This window comes from Mustelus asterias, chromosome X (genome assembly GCF_964213995.1).
Source record: "Mustelus asterias chromosome X, sMusAst1.hap1.1, whole genome shotgun sequence".
NCBI classification, from domain to species: domain Eukaryota; kingdom Metazoa; phylum Chordata; class Chondrichthyes; order Carcharhiniformes; family Triakidae; genus Mustelus; species Mustelus asterias.
In genome coordinates this window covers 12,823,132-12,841,237 of record NC_135834.1, presented here as the reverse complement: position 1 = coordinate 12,841,237, position 18,106 = coordinate 12,823,132, and the positions used below count along the sequence as shown (strand labels likewise).

Here is an 18,106-nt window from a genome sequence, read left to right as displayed (position 1 = left end):
TGCAGATTAAGGAATGATATAATTCAGGTGTTAACAGTAAGGGAATTGATTTGCAGATGAAAGGCTTTTCCCTCTACAGGAATCTAGAGTATGGGAATGTCATAAAATTAGAATGGAAGGTGAATGCTGGAGAAATATCTTAATGTAGTAAATTGTGAAAATTTGGAATGCAATGCCTCAAGTTGCCTACAGATCTAACATTAAGTATAATTTTTGAGATGTATGGACGGGGCAGGAAATGTGAGATTTGCCACAGTTAAAGTAGCAAGTAGGCTGGGATAGACTGAATGACCTTCCCATGTTCTTGCCACTCTATAGTGCATTGCAGTGGACCACCAGTGCATTGCAATATGCTGCCTTTTTACACTGTCACACATTATGTATGAGCTGGTACAGTGAGCGTCAGCAAATCATATGGGGTTTTGCAAGTGAGCCCAATCTTGTCTTGGCCTCATGTGCAAATACATATTTTCCAACCACCTCAGAAAAGCCCAGAAGATACCTTGGCTGTTTGGAGTGATCCCACTGCTGCCCAGTTTGAGAGTACAGACCAGGGCCATGGCACCTTCCCAGTTTATTTGACTTTATAACGCAAATACCCAGAAGTATTCAGGGTTGTTCACAAATTGGCACATTTTGATCAGAAAAAAATTGCTTGGGAATCCAAGAGGTTACAATTGGATGCTCAAAATGTGTTGTCTTATTTTAAGTAGTCTTCATTTTGAATAAATGTTTGTCTGATTCTAAAAGGGAAAATAACTTTTATGTGGAGAGCTGGTCACTGATTGATTGTTGCATTGCTAGCTGCTGTTCACTAAAGTACATGAGGAAACAGTAATTTATTTTTAAATGAGGGCCTGTAAAAAGGTTTTATATTGCTGAGTAAACTCAGGTTTTGGTGGTTATTCAGCACATTGAAACAAAATTAAGGTGGTTATTCTGTTGCAAAGGTAGCATTTGTGCAGGGCTGAGTGCAGGATAGATATGTTAAACCACCCATTATGATGGCAATGGGAAGAGATCCATAAATTGTGCTCAAGTGACTACATGGAGTGTAAATCATTAGGCTCCTTACTATGCCGTTTGTTCCTGATTTCAAAATTTGCTGTAAGAGGGTAGAATGGTGGTACAAAAAGGCTTCCCAGGTTTGTTTCGAAAAGTAAATTAAGAAAGTGGACTTCAGGAAGTTTTCCTATTAAAATTATTTGAATTAAGTTCAGGTTCTGCTGGACTAGCATCTTTAAGCTGGGGTTTATGCTACTCAACAATGCTCTTGTCCTGTTGGTGAAATTGTGTACCCAGTTTTTCAAGAGTTATCATGCAGTCTACTTCCATCTTTGTGACTGCCCACTATTGTAACTGTCCCTGCCTCAGCCTAGCTGCTGAAACCCTCATCTGTAGATTTGTTTCCTCCAGACTTAACTGTAGTAATGCTCTCCTATTGGCCTCCTGTATTCCACCCGTCAAAAACTTAAGCTTATCCAGAACTCTGCTGCCTAAATCCTATTCTACACTAAGTTCCCCTCGTGCATCACTCCAGTGCTCAATGACCTATGTTGACTTCTGGTCCGCCAATGCCTCCAACTTAAAATTTTCTTATCAGCGTTGTAAACCTTCACTGCCTCGCTGATCTGTAACCATCTCCATCCCTATACCTTCCGAGAACCCTGCATTCCTCTAACTCTGGCCTCTTGTGCATCTCCCAGTCCATTCGCCCCACCATTTGGCAGTTGTGCCTTCTGCCACCTGGACCCATGTTCTACACTGCCCTCTTTAATCTTCTCCACTGCACTTCATTCTCGAGATCAAAATCCCCTCTCTGATCAGACTTGGAGTCGCTCCTCTTAATATCTCTCTTTTTGGTTTGCTTACGTTTCTTTGAAGAGTCTTGGGATATTTTTCTACATTAACGGCAAGTTGTTTACACTGTGGAACAAGTGGGAGAGCTGCACATTAGTTTTGCACATGGGAGAATTTTATAACAACTGTTGTGTTTTTAATGTTTGCCGAGGCATCAATTTCGCCACAACTTTTGTTGCCTGTGTGCTTACATTCTTGAGATGCTGTCCCTTCAGTGATTAATTCAGGGAGAAATTACTAACAAACAGCATTTGATACTCTGGAGCACCTCAAACAACAGAGTAAAATACAAGCTATGGAACAGGCAAAACAAAAGACATGCAATTGTGTAATGTCAGCTTATGTTTCTCGGAAGTTTCTCAGTGCTTCCCTTACACTGAATCGCTGTGAAGTGCAAAGTTTGTTTAAGTAGTCAACTGGTGCAGCGAGTTGTGCAAAGCAAAAAACAGCTACAATGAAACAAATGCCAAATGAATATGTTATGGTTGAGCAAGCAGTGTTAACTGGGATACCTGTTAAATGTCCTATTTTTCGAGCATCAGCATGAAATCCTTGATGTCCACCTGAACCACTGGAGCCAGCACATGGGACTTCAGTTCAACATTTCATCCAAAGGCTATTATATCAGCACGCAGCACTTTCTTAATACTACACTGATTGTCAGCCTAGCTCACATACTCAAGTCCTGCAGTGGGATTAAATCCACAGCCTTTTAAATCAAAGATAAAATGCTACAACCAAGCCAAACTAACATAAGTTATGGATCTCAATTTTGGGGGAAACGAATAAGCCTAACTAACAGCTTAGGAACTGACATGGTGGAAGGTTTGGCGTTCCTTGTAGTATTATATACTGGATTAAGGCATGCAAAGGAATATACAAAGAACACAAAAACAGTGAGAGAGCGTTTCAATTCCAGTTTGACTCTTCGTATCTGAAGAAGTCATATTGGACTTGCAACAACTCAATTTCTCTCTCCACAGATGCTGCCAGACCTGCTGAGTTTTTCCAGCACTTTTTGATTTCAGATCTCCAGACCTTCAGTATTTTGCTTTTATTATTATGCAAAGCACACATTTTAGTCTTATGAACTTCCAATATGTGCAAAAAGGAATGATCAGCCATGATTCCTTCCTATGGCTCCATTTAAGATTCAGTAGCTGAATTCAGTCATAGAATTAGCAAATGTGCAATGTCTATCCTAAAAGAAGGATGAAGTATGGAAATTTTGACTGAAAGACATACAGGTGGCTAAATAACAAAACTATAACTTAGCAGTAAATTAAAACAAAATTGACATTGGTAGGACCACCTTGTAGTGAAATAGTTTATACTGTATGTGAAGACATAAAGTATAGATTTGATGAAACTAATGAAATCTGAACTAATCATAGATTTCTTTATTTTCAAATTTACCAAAAAGTGCACACCGCCATTGGTTACTTGATTTGAATGTATTTGCTCCATGTATGGCAAACTTATTTCTCATCATACCTTGTTGACTGGTTGCAAGTTCTTCCAATTTAGCTAACTTCTGCATCTGATGACTTTTTCATGTCGAAGTTTGTTAAAGCAGCTTTAGTTGGTGTGCTTTGATCAGTTTTAAATTAATTCCACAAATGTGGAGCATAATTGAATTTCTCCTTTTCCTTTTTTCCTCCTCTCTCTCTGTCTCGCTTCATTTTTCCCTCCCTCCATCTTGTTTATAAAAATGCTACAAGGTACCAGTATGACTTGAGGAAAGAAAGAAAAAACTTGGACTTCTGATGGAGCTTGAGAGGTGATCTCAGAGATGCATGAGAGAATAGTTGATGTGAAAATGGAAAATCTAGAAAATTATATTAATGAAATTGAAAGGACAAGGGAACACTGGTTCAAAGGAGTGAAAGGCAAGTTTAGGATTAATATTAGGAGGTTCTTCATGGTGATCAATATGTGGATGGAATCCCAGATAAAGAAGTGAGAGAAAAGTCATGGGACTATTTTAGACCTAATTTGATGCTGCAGTTGGGGTCATTTGGCCATTGTACAAGAATAAGTTATGATGAGCTGAAAGTTCTTCCTCACCTACAATTACCCTGATTTAAAACCAGGTAACTTTTAAGCTTGCCTTAGGAATTGTGATGGGAATGGTGTTTTGTCATTTCAGAATTTGACCTGATACATGCAGCAAAATTCTGTGCCGTGCTCATTTGTTTAATGCTGTCTAGGTCTATACACAAAATACAATGAAAATGTGTACTGCAGTGTGTAAACCTTCCAATATGTCAGTATCATGAAATTAAGATTAGTTTCTTTGCTCAGACAGTACAAATGTAAGGTATAGTTTGAGATGTGAAATCTTTATCGTCAAGTGTGAGGAGCACAGAAACCCAAACTGATTATTTCAAGTTGAGTTTCTGTGATGTTTTCCAATTTACTAATGTGTAGCAAAAATTATTGGCCTGATCAGCATGAATGGGTTGATGTATTGTTCCATTGTGATATACTGAAGGAGGGAGTGTTTGATGTTCCAATGTACAGTGTGTTCTGTGTAATTGGAAGATTCTGAAGATGGAGCAGAAAGGAAATGGCAGCTGAGTCACCCTAAGATGCTCTTGGAGTACTTATTGTCTTGAAAAGTGTTGCTAAAACCAGGAAACGTGTCATATGTTTGCCTTTTAGATCTCAAGGTGGTGTGTACACAGTGAAAGGAATTATAAATTTTAAATGGGTATGGGCAAGGGGTCTTGCCTGATGACTGACTTAGTGGTTCTGGACACAGCTTGGCATGAACGCAAAACCACACAAAGCAGAACGTTCCAGGTTTGAGACAATTCTGTGCCACATGAGGTAAAATTGGCAGTAAGTGTGCAAGCCTCTGCTGCAGGGCTGGGGAGGGAGGAAAAACACAGCCATGATTCTTGCTCCAGGCACTCCTATGATTGAGCGCTCAGCTGAGAGATTCATTTTGTCTCCTCCCCTTACTACTATCCTTCATCCTCTCTTGAATCCCTCTGTTTTTTAAAAAAAATCAAATAAGCTGTTAGCACTCGCCATCTAAGCTCACACATGAATAGCCATTTGAACAAGGTACAGCCAGCAACTGTGAAACCATAAACCCAGAAAATATTGGCATCTTCACGGTGTGCAAATTGGAAAGAAACAAATAGGGAGAAAGAAATGGAGATGGAAAATATGACCTGCATTTTAAATGACAGGGTTTTTTTTGCTCGTTATTTTTGAGAGTTTCAGTTAGTTCTCAGCAGGCATTTACTACAGTACCAGAGTGGTCTGCTACCATGGCAAATGCACTGGTTGCCATGACAGTTTTTGAATTGGATATTTTAATACACAAAGTAGAAAGTCTTTTTTTTTATTCTGACTAATTTTGCATTCATAGAACTGAAAGGCCAAGGATTGTGGGAGTTGTACTGCGGGGATGGTTTGTTGAGTGTCAGTTGGTATCCTGCTTGACTTGGAACTCTGTGCAATGACAAAATTGCATGGCTACATTTCATCCAAAATAATATGATTTAGTTTTGGGATTGAATCTGCGCATTGTCTTTTTCATTTAAACTGAATGCTTATGTGAATTTAATCCCTGAATTTAAATCAAAAACTCTCCTAGACAGTTGGAAAGATATGCAAATTCTGAGAGACTGCAGTTTTGTTCTCCGTCATAAATTTGGTTTTGTTATATTCATAATCTCATTGATCCTCATACTGCTTGTGGCGTTTAATAATTAATTTTCAAATTTGAAGGAAAAGATAAATTTCAAGTAGCAGGTAATATTTTAGCTTTAAGACCCAGGTTATTTGAAGCTCCTTCTGCTTGCTTTTATTTATTTTTTTGTTAACTGGTTGCTACCAGAGTTGAATTTAAAGAAGCTTTTTTATATAATCAGAGTTTGTAGTAGGGGCAATATGCAACAATAATTGTACTGCCTGATTGCTCTTGAGACTTGCATCCAGATGGTGTTTTCTGAAGCTCATAACAAGTGTGTTTTACAATGGGTAGGAATGGGACTTTTCTGCGAAACCACACTTTCTCCTGACTAGTTGTGGTCTTGATGGAGGCTATGGAGAAGGCAGTGGTCCAAACTGACCAATTTCCTGGCTGAAATATGAACGTTAATGATAAATGGCAATTGTAGGGAACGAAGTTCTCTTCAGCAATTTGATCTTTGATGTATAATGGTGTACAATACATCAGACGTTTTGGATTTTTGCTAATGGTTTATGTCTGAAATTGTTTATGGAGGTAGAGTGTTACTGTCACCTCCAGGAGCTGGCTTTCCACAGTCAAAGCTGCAAGATTGGAAGCTTCCTGTATGAAATTATTTTGACCAGTATCAACCATTTCCTAGGAGGGTTAAATCCATCGTACAAAACTGTTACAAACTCTTCTGACAGAGATAGCTTTGTGGGCGATTCACCCTGATGCTGATTTGGGCCAACATATAAGGGTCGTATATTTGTATTTTTCTACACTGTTTATGTCATGAGTGGTATCATTGGGCACACTGGAGATAGAAAAATACCTCATTTCCCAGCAGTGATGAACTTTAACTTGACCAGAACAAAAATGTAAATAGTACTGTCCTGAAAATACAGGAATGAAATCATATACTTTTGAATGCTGAAAAGTAAGGCACACCTTGTGTAAATTTTCTCTTCCTACTATTCACTAATTTCCACTGTTATTGAGAATAAATTCATGCCTACTCTCTCAGCTGAAGGAGAGCATTCACTGGTAAGCTATTGGGTAGAGAATGAAATGGAAAGATTATCTCAAGTGTTTAAAGAGGGGTTATTTCAAAATAGATCTATTTAACTGTTATATATATTTTTCTGTCTAGTTATTTCTGGGAGTCTTCTCTTAATCACAGCAATTGTTCTCTCGCTTCTGTTGTCATAGCTGTGCCACATTTTGTTGTCTGTTACCCCAAGTCGTCATTATCCTAATTTGATTCCCAATTCTGTCCATTTCCAAACTGTATTCTTTAAGTGATTTTTGTTCCATATTTTATCCTAATTGTTGCTTCATTCCAGAAAGAGGTTTTCTAGGTCTGCTATTGTCAAATGGTGCTAATTACTTGGATCAATAAAATGGCCTGAATGGAGAGGGTGGGTGGGTGTGAGTGTGTGTGTGTGGGTGTTTTGTGTGCTTGCGTTTTTATTTGTATATATCTTTGTGTGCTCATACGCTGAAGGACAACAGTGCTGTAGAATTGGATCCCTTGCCCGCCTTCCCTCCCCCTCCCCCCAAACACTTCTTCTGTACGCGAATGACCCCCCAGATGAGGCTTGCCATCGATCATCTATAATACTGGGTCCCCTCTTGCTTCAAACTTCCAAATATTTGGCTAGGGATGCTCCATGAGGGTTCACAAAAATTGGTTGCTGCACAGTTGCCACCTGGCCTGTCTTGATCAGCGCCCTGTACCTGGTGTCTAGCCCTGTCGTCTTGTGGCTCCATCTGACATTTCTGATGTTCATTTGCAGCCAACTCCATCAAGGTTGAGATGTACAGCGATCAAGAGGCAGGGAGGCTTCTGGCACAGGAGGATGGCGCTAGTGATAAAGATGAAGCAGTCATTGTGGATGTGTCTTTTTCGGACCCGCTAGGATTCTTTGAGGGCACGGGGCAGGGACCTCATTCTCCTGGAGGGATTCGCCTTCCTAATGGAAAACTGAAGTGTGATCTATGCGGAATGGTCTGCATCGGACCGAATGTTCTTATGGTACATAAGAGGAGCCACACTGGTAAGTATACTTACACAAGTAAGGAAATGGAGTGGCATGTAGTGGGGCTTAAAGTCTCTGTCTGTGGTGGCAGTTGTTTAAACTCGCTTGTGATTTATTTGCCCATGAAGTTTAGCCAGTTATTTCTGACCCTGGGAGCCTGCGGTTACAGGAGCAGACAAATTAAACTTGGTGTCCGCACTACCCTCTGGAGTATAGAATTCAGCTTCGATATATTTTAGAAGTCTTTCAAAACCTTTCTGCAAATGTTCTTGGAGCTTTTATTTGTTCTTTTACACTTGCATTTGCACTTTTTCTCTCAACCCACTACAATAGCATATCTGCAAAATCAAAAGGGTTTCAACTCAATTCCATCACAAAGGAGTCCACAGCGCAAAACTATCATAAGTTGGCTCTAAATTCACTGAAGCCCCGCAGATGGCTCGTGTGGATAATGGAAGTGTTGCATTGATGCATCGGGGTGGTTCTTCTGTGGCTGGAGTTAAAGTGCATTGAGACCGAGTGAGCTTTATCTTGCATCAAACCTGTGCTATATCAGACACGAAATCCCTTTCCCAGTATTGATGTCTCTCAGCATGAGCACAAAATTTACTAGAAAAAGTTGCCTTTGTTCGTTTGTTTACTACCAGAATGCTGTGTTTACAGAATGTATGTTTACTGGAATTTCTATGAATAATTTTTGACCAGTGCTGTGGCAAGAAAGCTGAGAAGGCCTTTCAGTGCTTGGGATTAGATTTTTTTCTTTTTGTTTTCTTGCAAATTTTTCCTCTGGGTGCATCGAACTGCAACATGAACTGGTTTCGTAATTGTATATTTACAGGTCAGGGTATCTGATGCTGATGTTTAAACTCCTAAGATCATAAATAGTCAAATAAGATGTATTTTAATCTGCTTTCTATTATATTTAGTACACTTTATGAACTGTGGGAGCTATAGACAATCTGATCTGTGTGTCATTAAACTGAATGCACAGCTAATCATATTGGTAATAGATCACTTATTTGATCCTTCCAAAGCAATTTTAACTTTGTAATTTATACAGCAACTGATGGTTGTGTGTCAGATTCAAGCACCTTTTAGTTTTTTTCTGGTCCAGTGTCGACTTGGCTTGGTTGACACAATTATTGTCTCAAAAGGTCCTGTATTTAAACCTCACCAGAATTTGAGTATAAAATGAGTAGCACCTAAGGGGGTGTTGCATTGTCAGAGATGCCATTTGTTTGAAACAATAAGCCAAGGCTCCATCTGCCTATTCCCATAGTGCAGGTGAATGTCAAATTCAGTGGCATTATTTAAAAAGGTGCAGGGATTTATCGAGCATCCTGGCTAACGGTTGGTCCTCAATACCAAAAACATTAAATGGTTATTCATCTCGCCTGTTAATGGGACCTTGTCAGATGGCTGCTGCATTCACTAACTGTACTTCAAAGCAATTCATTGTAAGTAAAATGCTTTGGAATGCCATGGGAGACGCAAAACATCCTACAAATACAAATTATTATATTTTGTTTGCGCTTGTCACTTTTAATTTTAAGTCCTCTTAATTCCATATATGGTATACATCACCTTGAATTCCAGAAATGGAAAATCCTTTGTTTTCCAGCACTGTCATCCTTCACATTAATGAACACCAAGGTATTATGTTGAAAGGCTGATATGTTTTCTAAATCTATTTTTTTCTTGCTCGCTCTTTGACCTTTCTGCCCATCTTTCTTCCTCAGGCGAACGCCCCTTTCATTGTAACCAGTGTGGTGCCTCGTTCACACAGAAAGGAAACCTCCTGCGGCACATCAAATTACACTCTGGGGAGAAGCCTTTTAAATGTCCATTCTGTAATTATGCCTGTCGGAGAAGAGATGCACTCAGCGGACACCTCCGAACACACGCAGGTTGGTGGGTGGAATCTTGAAACCAACATGGAGAGAAAAGTGACTTTTTTATTGCAAAAAATCTTAACCTTCTCTTGCACAACAGCTATTTTCAAGATTCAAGAAGACATTGAGGAAATAGATGTTGTGGACGATGGGATTATATTTATGGGAGGGGTAAGGTGCAGAACATCAACTTGGTCATGGAATGGAAGTTGAGACAAAACACTCTGGCAAAGGTTTTTAAATCAATTTAATCAGGGCATGTTTCAGATTTTCATTAAAGAAACTGTACAAAATCCATTCATAGTATGCTTCTTTAGTAGTGTTTCTCCAAGGTTTCATGCTCTGTAATGTTTCCATGGGTACATGTACAGCTTGTTTGCTGTTGATCCATACAGATCAGGAAGATGCCAGTTTTTGATTCCTGGGACCTTTGTAATAGCTGATCCAATTGACCTCTGCTTTCTCAGGATTTGAGGGGGGATTGCAAATTGCTCAGAGTTCCAGCTCCTATGGTCATCCAGTGATAACTGAGTCTTGCAAAACCATGTAGAGCAGTAAATAATTGGAATAGACTTGACAAAGGCAATTAATCGTATGATCTTTTTAAAAGAGGTTGGTTAAATGGTTAAAAACAGATATCTGGGGGTTTTTTTGTTATAGAGTAGGGCAATGACTGGTTGGAGCAAATCAGTTCTTGTGCTGTGTGCATCATGACAACATCCTCATGGAATGCAACTGGCTAGGATTGAGTGGTGGAGATTGTAATGTCAGTTTGATATCCTGGAGTGTTGCAAGATTACCATTGACAATCCAGAAGAAAGTTGTCTTATCTTGGAAACACTTACCTGTGGTTTCCCATTTACCCAGGGATTACTGAAGTGAAGTAAAATCTATAAGAATTCAAATTAATATATGGTCTGTTGAAAGAACAATTTGATGGCCAAGTAGCTTTTCTTCCAAAATGCAGTCATGCAGTTTAGTTATTGTGTGCAAGCATTTTTTTAAGCAAGAGAACACTTTCCAGTTGGAATCTTTATATAAGATTCCGTGACGTAAATTTGCCCTTGGGCACTAACTGAAATGATTTGTGCTCGTTGGTTATGTTTTGCTGTTCTCAAATAGAGATCATTGTGGTATTTTCATTCTTGCCAAGAGAGCAGGTGCCACATTTTCTGTTGAAACAGATGCCTAGAGAGGAAACCCCCACCCCCCCTTTTTTTTCAAAGTTTGACTTTACCTAATGCAGCCATGCTGTCTAACAATTCACAAGATAAAATCAGTCAGGTTGCAAACATATACATGTATTTAAAAATAAGTTCGGTAAAAGTGTTTTTAGCTTTGAAGCCTGCCATGATCTTGAATGTTGAATTAGCAATGTGGGAAGGTGGTAAATAATAAATCGTAGATGTGCAGAATAATGGAAAGCCCATATTTTTTTTTGTTAAACACCTCCCTGATGAGATAATTCTTTGAATTAAGCAGTGTATAACATCTTCCACTTCAAGAGCTGGAAAGTCCCCTCCTTATCCAGAACATCCTAAAGTGCTTCACAGCCAATGAAGTACTTGGGGTTGAATGTACAATGCTTGTGCAAATGTTAAAGAATGTTGTAAGCAGTTTTTCAAGTGTTATTTGACTGCATTTTTCCCTTTATTAAATTATTGGTTGACCAAAAAAGTAACAAAGGGATGCAACGGCTTGATATAGCGGAGTCTTTCTGCAACCCAACTGAGTTTGTAAGATATTATAATTCCATTCATAGTTGTGTAACTCATCATGATGCATGATTGTTGAGGGAACTGCTTTGAGAGTGTTTGGAATATATTGGGAGAAGGAGATTGATTTAGGCATTTAACTTTAAACTAAAAACAGAAAATGTTGGAAATACTCGAGGCCTGGCAGCATGAGTGAAGAGAGAAACCGAGTTAACGTTTCAGGTCAATGGTCCTTCAGAACATAGACCTGAAACGTTAGCTCTGTTTCTCTTTCTCGACAGACTCTGTCAGACCTGCTGAGTATTTCCAGCATTTTCTGTTTTCTTTTCAGATTTGCAACATGCACAGTATTTTGCTTTAGTTTGGGGCGTTTAACTTGAACAGTTGACTTGTACATGTACAATTTTTCCATTGAAAATGGAGAGAACAAGTGTACATGCAAGTCTTGTGCCTGTCCAATTCAAATAAACATTATGATCGGGCTAAGTTTACATTACCCTGAGTGCCATTTATTTTGATAAATATTTTTAGCAGTACAGATGTAAGAATAATCAATGACGGTTTCTTATAGTCTGGATTCTTTAATAGTTTTGTGGAAACCAGTGTTGAACTTATGTTTCTGAATAAGTGACAGTTTCAGCAAAAAGGCTTTGTGCCTTTATGATGAAAAATAGGAACCTCAGCAGCTCTCTCAAAGATAGTTTGGTACTCTCACACCTCCAACTCTGCCCAGATGATGCCACTATACACAGCATTCACATTACATTATATTGAAGGTTTGATTTATGCATTATATTTAATTATTCAACTGAAGAGGTTTGATCACAAAATAGTAAACCACTCGTTTGTGATATTTGGTTAATTGTTTGATATCCCCCTCCTTTTATTTGATTGTGTGTCTCAACTTCCGCATATTGAAGCAGATACACAGAGCAGTTTTCCTTTGCAATCGTATTTTGATTGCAAAATATTTAGAAACCAGTTTAAAGGTTTGGGTTGCCAAAAGGTGTTTGATAAGGTGCCAAACAAAAGGTTAATATGCAAGATGAGGGTTCATGGAATTGGGGATAATGTATTAGTATGAATGGAGGATTGGTTAACGGACATGAAGTAGACAGTGGGGGTAAACCTGGAGCTCAGAAAGAATCAATACTTGGGCTTCAGCTATTTAAAATCTAATTAACAACTTCAGCAAAGAGACTGAGGATAATTTCTCTGGAAGTTTGCTGATGAAAAACTTGAGGGAATGTGAACTGTGAGGAGGGCACAGAGGCTGCAAGGAGATATTGACAAATTGAGTGTGTGTACAACAAGGACTCAGCTGGAGTATAATGTGGGAAAGTGTGAAGTTAGTAGTAAGAAGAGTAAAATGTTAAGACCCAGGCCAGAAACTCAAATTTTTCTATGAAGTTAGCCCAGACCCTAAGTTTTACATTTGATTTTGGCACGGGTCAGCATAAGATGTTTCAGATGACCCACAAGGCAGCTTTTATCAAGCATAGTTTATTCAAGAACACAGTTAAAATATAACAAAAAGAATTAGTATAACTTTTATCAATTACAAGATTTCAACATGACACAGTATAGCTCCCAATTGTTAGGCATCTCTGCTGTTCCAAGTTGACTTGGCACAGAAATAAGTATGCTCACATGATACTGGATTTACAGCTTTCAACACCTATGTGAATTAGTCCTTAGAACGTTGGACCAATTCTGAGGCCTCTTTTATTTAAAAAAAAGCTATCCCGAGGAATATCACCTGACCTGGCAATCATCCTCAATCAAACACCACTCTGCAATCCTAAGGAACACTAAAAACCACTGGACCCTGCATTAATTCAGATTAAAATTAGCATGATGTCCATTATATTGCTTCAGTAACAATTAGAGGACACCAGCTGCAGACAACGGTGCCAATAACATTCTGCAGAGAAACACAAGGCACAGTACCTTCACAAAGCAGAATATTTTTTTAAAGGTGTGAAAATTAAGTATTATTCAGAGTTGGATGTATTCTTACTGGAAGTACAGTAAGCAATTCGGAAGGCAAACTGCATTTGGCTTTTATTGCAAGAGGATTGGAGTACAAGAATAAGGAGGTCTTGCTACAATTGTGCGGGGCTTTAGTGTAACTACACCTGGAGCACTGTGTGCAGTTTTTCTCCATATGAAGGATATACTTGGCAGTTCAGTGAAGGCTCACTGGATTGATTTGCATGCTGAGAGAGTTGGCCTGTGATGAGAGGCTGTGTGTTTGTTTAAACAGAGTTAATGCATTTTTGTTTACTTCGGTTTCCCTTAGGGTTTCAGAGTGGTTTTGATTAGGTTGATTGACAGAGCCATGTGATTAATGGGAGAAGCTAAGCATGCAGGAAAGACTGTTTTCGTTTCATTTTTTAAATCAAGCAGTTGCTCACTGGAGCTATTTAAAAGTGTTGCGCGCTGTCGTGCGCTCTCAATGTTCTAAAAGCTCTTGGACTGTTAACAAGTACAAGCACGTAAGCCTATGTTGTTTGCTTACTGATTTTGAAGAGGGGTTTTAAGTCTAAGAGGAATACTGCTTGAATTGGAACTAATAGAGCTGGGTTAGCAGTTGACCATTGTGTCTTGCCATGTTTAAGTATTGTTCAAATGTTAAACTAACTCATTTGTTATAGTTAAACAAGGTTTGTTTTGTTAAAAGCCTCCTCGTGTGTCAATAGAATCATACCTGGAGTGAAGCACCTTATCCCCTCAATGCCAACATAGCAAATAGTTGGGGTCTACTCTAACTTAATATTATACCTTGGGGTTTCTGATCCGTACCCTAATGTAGGAGGCTGTAATTTGGCATCACTCCCCAGTGTACTAATATATATGAAGATCTCTCCATGTTGATGGAATTATAACTTTTCAAAGTTTAAAATAGGTTACAGTTTTAAATTGATTATGACTGAGCAAGGTTTGACGAACCTAACTTATGAATTAATAATACATGTTTTTTCCACAACTGTTATTATCTAAACCCACATCTGATGCTATTCAATGTGTCATTCACATTGAGTGAGTTTTAGTTTGAAACTGTTTAGAACCAATATGGTAGACAGTTGGAATGGGTAATGTCACTGTTTCCAGTCATAATGCAAAGTGCAAATAGAGAAAATTATTTTGTTTGTCTGCATTAGGTAAGCATTTTTAACCCATGGCTAACTTGAGACATAAAACTGGTTTATCTCCCGGGGAAGCAATACTGTGCGAGTAAAGAAAGGTTGTCAAACGAGGGAAAACTAAATAGGACTATATAGCCTGCCAATGTTGCAAAACTGAAGTTATGACAACAAGACCTCAACTGGGTGAATTTTTTTAAATAAATTGCAGAAAGTAGAATGTAGTTTATGTACTGACCAGGCGTCTGACTGTCTGTAAAATGTTGCCTGAAGGATGGCAAGATTTGGGAACCTTGGATGACGAGAGAAATTGAGCTTAGTCAAAAAGAAAAAGGAGACATACGTAAGGTTTAGGAAACTGAAGACAGACAGCCCTCAAAGAATATAAACAAGGAGTTAGGAGGGCTAAAAGGGCCATGAAATGTCCTTGGCAAACAGAATTAAGGAAAATCCCAAAGCATTTTTTATATATAATATATGGAGCAAGAGGGAGCTATGGAAAGGGTAGGTCCACTCAAAGACAAAGGAGGGAGCCAGAGGAAATGGGCAAGGTCCTTAATGAATATTTGCATTAATATTCACAAAGGTGAGGAACATGATGGATGGTGAGTCTAGAGAAGGGTAATGTTGATATTCTAGGGCATGTCGATAAAAAGGAAGTGGTGTAGGGTGTTTTGAAAGCATCAAGGTAGACAAGTCCCCAGAACCTGATGGGATCTGTCCCAGAATACGGAGGGAGGCAAGGGAGAAAATTGTTGGGGCCTTGTATGAAATCTTTGTCTCCTCTTCAGTCACAGGAGAGGTCCCAGAGGGCTGGAGATTAGCCAGTGTTTAAGAAGGGCAACAGGGATAATCTGGGAAATTACAGCTGGTGAGCCAACTGTTAATGGTAGGAAAATTATTGGAGAAGATTCTTAGGGACAGGATCTATTCATTTGGAAAAATATAGACTTAACAGCAATAGGAAGCATGGCTATGTGTGCTGGGTTGGTCATGTCTCAAACTTGATTGAGTTTTTTGAGGGCAGGGCGGTGGATGTTGTCTACGTAGAGTTCAGCAAGGCCTTTGACAAGGTCCCTCATGGCAGGCTGATACAGAAGGTGAAGTCACACAGGATCTGCAGTGAGCTGGTAAGATGGATACAGAACTGGCTTGGTCATAGAAGACAGAGTAGTGGTGGAATGATGCTTTCCTGACTGGACATCCGTGACCAGTGGTGTTCCGCGCTGATAAGTGCTGGGACCCCATATGGAGAATGTAGATAGAACATTACAGCGCAGTACAGGCCCTTCGGCCCTCGATGTTGCGCCGACCAGTGAAACCAATCTAAAGCCCCTCTAATCTACACTATTCCAATATCATCCATATGTTTATCCAATAACCATTTGAATGCTCTTAATGTTGACGAGTCCACTACTGCTGCAGGCAGGGCATTCCATGCCCTTACTACTGAGTAAAGAACCTACCTCTAACATCTGTCCTATATCTCTCACCCCTCAATTTAAAGCTATGTCCCCTCGCGTTAGCCATCACCATCCGAGGAAAAAGGCTCTCAGTATCCACCCTATCTAATCCTCTGATCATCTTGTATGCCTCTATTAAGTCACCTCTTAATCTTCTCTCTAACGAAAACAACCTCAAGTCCCTCAGCTTTCCTCATACGATCTTCCCACCATACCAGGCAACATCCTGGTAAATCTCCTCTGCACCCTTTCCAACGCTTCCACATCTTTCCTATAATGCGGCGACCAGAACTGTATGCAATACTCCAAGTGCGGCTGCACCAGAGTTTTGTACAGTTGTAGCATGACCTCCTGACTCCGAAACTCAATCCCTCTACCAATAAAAGCTAACACACCATACGCCGCCTTAACAACCCTATCAACCTGGGTGCCAACTTTCAGGGATCTATGCACATGGACACCCAGGTCCCTCTGTTCATCCACACTACCAAGTATCTTACCATTAGCCCAGTACTCTGTATTCCTGTTACTCCTTCCAAAGTGAATCACCTCACATTTTTCCGCATTAAACTCCATTTGCCACCTCTCAGCCCAGCTCTGCAGCTTATCTATGTCCCTCTGTAACCTGCCACTTCCCTCTGCACTGTCTACAACTCCACCGACTTTAGTGTCATCCGCAAATTTACTAATTCATCCTTCTACGCCCTCATCCAGGTCATTAATAAAAATGACAAACAGCAGTGGCCCCAAAACAGATCCTTGCGGTACACCACTAGTAACTGAACTTCAGGATGAATATTTCCCATCAACCACCACCCTCTGTTTTCTTACAGCTAGCCAATTCCTGATCCAAACCACTAAATCACCCTCAATCCCATGTGTCCGTATTTTCTGCAAAAGCTTACCATGGGGAACCTTATCAAACGCTTTGCTGAAATCCATATACACCACATCATCCACCTCTTTGGTCACCTTCCCAAAGAAGGTGAGGCACGACCTACCCTTCACAAAACCGTGCTGACTATCCCTAATCAAATTATTCCTTTCTAGGTGATTATAAATCCTATCTCTTGTAACCCTTTCCAAAACTTTGCCCACAACAGAAGTAAGGCTCACCGGTCTATAATTACCAGGATTGTCCCTACTCCCCTTCTTGAACAAGGGGACAACGTTTGCTATCCTCCAGTCTTCTGGCACTGTTCCTGTAGACAATGACGACACAAAGATCAAAGCCAAAGGCTCTGTAATCTCCTCTCTGGCCTCCCAGAGAATCCTAGGATAAATCCCATCTGACCTAGGGGACTTATCTGTTTTTACCCTTTCCAGAATTGCGAACACCTCCTCCTTATGAACCTCAATCCCGTCCAGTCCAACAGCCTGTATCTCAGTACCCCCTCGACAACACTGTCCCTCTCCAGTGTGAATACCGACAAAAAATATTCATTTAGTGCCTCTCCTATCTCTTCAGACTCCACGCACAACTTCCCACTACTGTCCTTGACTGGCCCTAATCTTACCCTCGTCATTCTTTTACTCCTGACATACCTATAGAAAGCTTTAGGGTTTTCCTTGATCCTACCTGCCAAAGACTTCTCATGTCCTCTCCTGGCTCTTAACTCTTTCTTTAGGTCCTTCCTGTCTAACTTGTAACTCTCAAGTGCCCTAACTGAGCCTTCACGTCTCATCTTAACATAATGGTCTTAACATAAAGATGGTCTGATTAGTATGTTTGTGGATGACACAAAGATTGGGGGGAGCTGCGGATAGCAAGGAGGATTGCCACAGGATATCGATAGGCTGGATACTTGGGCAAAGAAATGGCAGATAGAATTTCATCCGGACAAATGCGAGGTGATGCATTTTGGAAGGTTTAATGCAGGAGGGAATTATACAGTAAAGTGCAGATCCCTTAGAAGCATTAACATAGAGGGATCGAGGTGTATCGATCCACAGTTCCCTGAACGGGGCAACACAGGTGGATAAGGTGGTCAAGAAGGCATATGGCATACTTGCCTTCATTGGTCCAAGCATAGAGTATAAAAGTCACGTTGCAGCTGTATAGGCCTCATTTGGAATATTGGGTACAGTTCTGAGTGCCACACTACCAGAAGGATGTGGAGGCTTTGGAGAGGGTCCAGGAAAGGTTAATCAAGACATTGCCTGGTTTGAAAGGTGTTAGCTATGAGGAGAGATTGGAGAAACTTGGTTTGTTTTCGCTTGAACATCAGAGGCTGAGGAGTGACCTGATAGAAGTTTACAAAATTGAGAGTCATGGATAGTCGGAGTCGTTTTCCGAGGGT

At 39.9% G+C, this 18,106-nt stretch overlaps 1 protein-coding gene across 6 annotated transcripts in view; it reads left to right on the top strand.

The window, feature by feature from the left end:
• ikzf4 (IKAROS family zinc finger 4) overlaps positions 1–18,106 on the top strand; it is a 169,896-nt gene that overhangs the window by 128,511 nt on the left and 23,279 nt on the right. For 5 of the 6 annotated variants that reach the window (XM_078201281.1, XM_078201279.1, XM_078201280.1 and 2 more), the window contains exons 4-5: positions 7,348–7,608; positions 9,330–9,497. In XM_078201281.1, coding sequence (XP_078057407.1) covers positions 7,348–7,608; positions 9,330–9,497 — 429 coding nt within the window. The remainder of the gene's footprint in view (positions 1–7,347; positions 7,609–9,329; positions 9,498–18,106) is intronic. The other variant, XM_078201282.1, reaches the window with a different exon arrangement.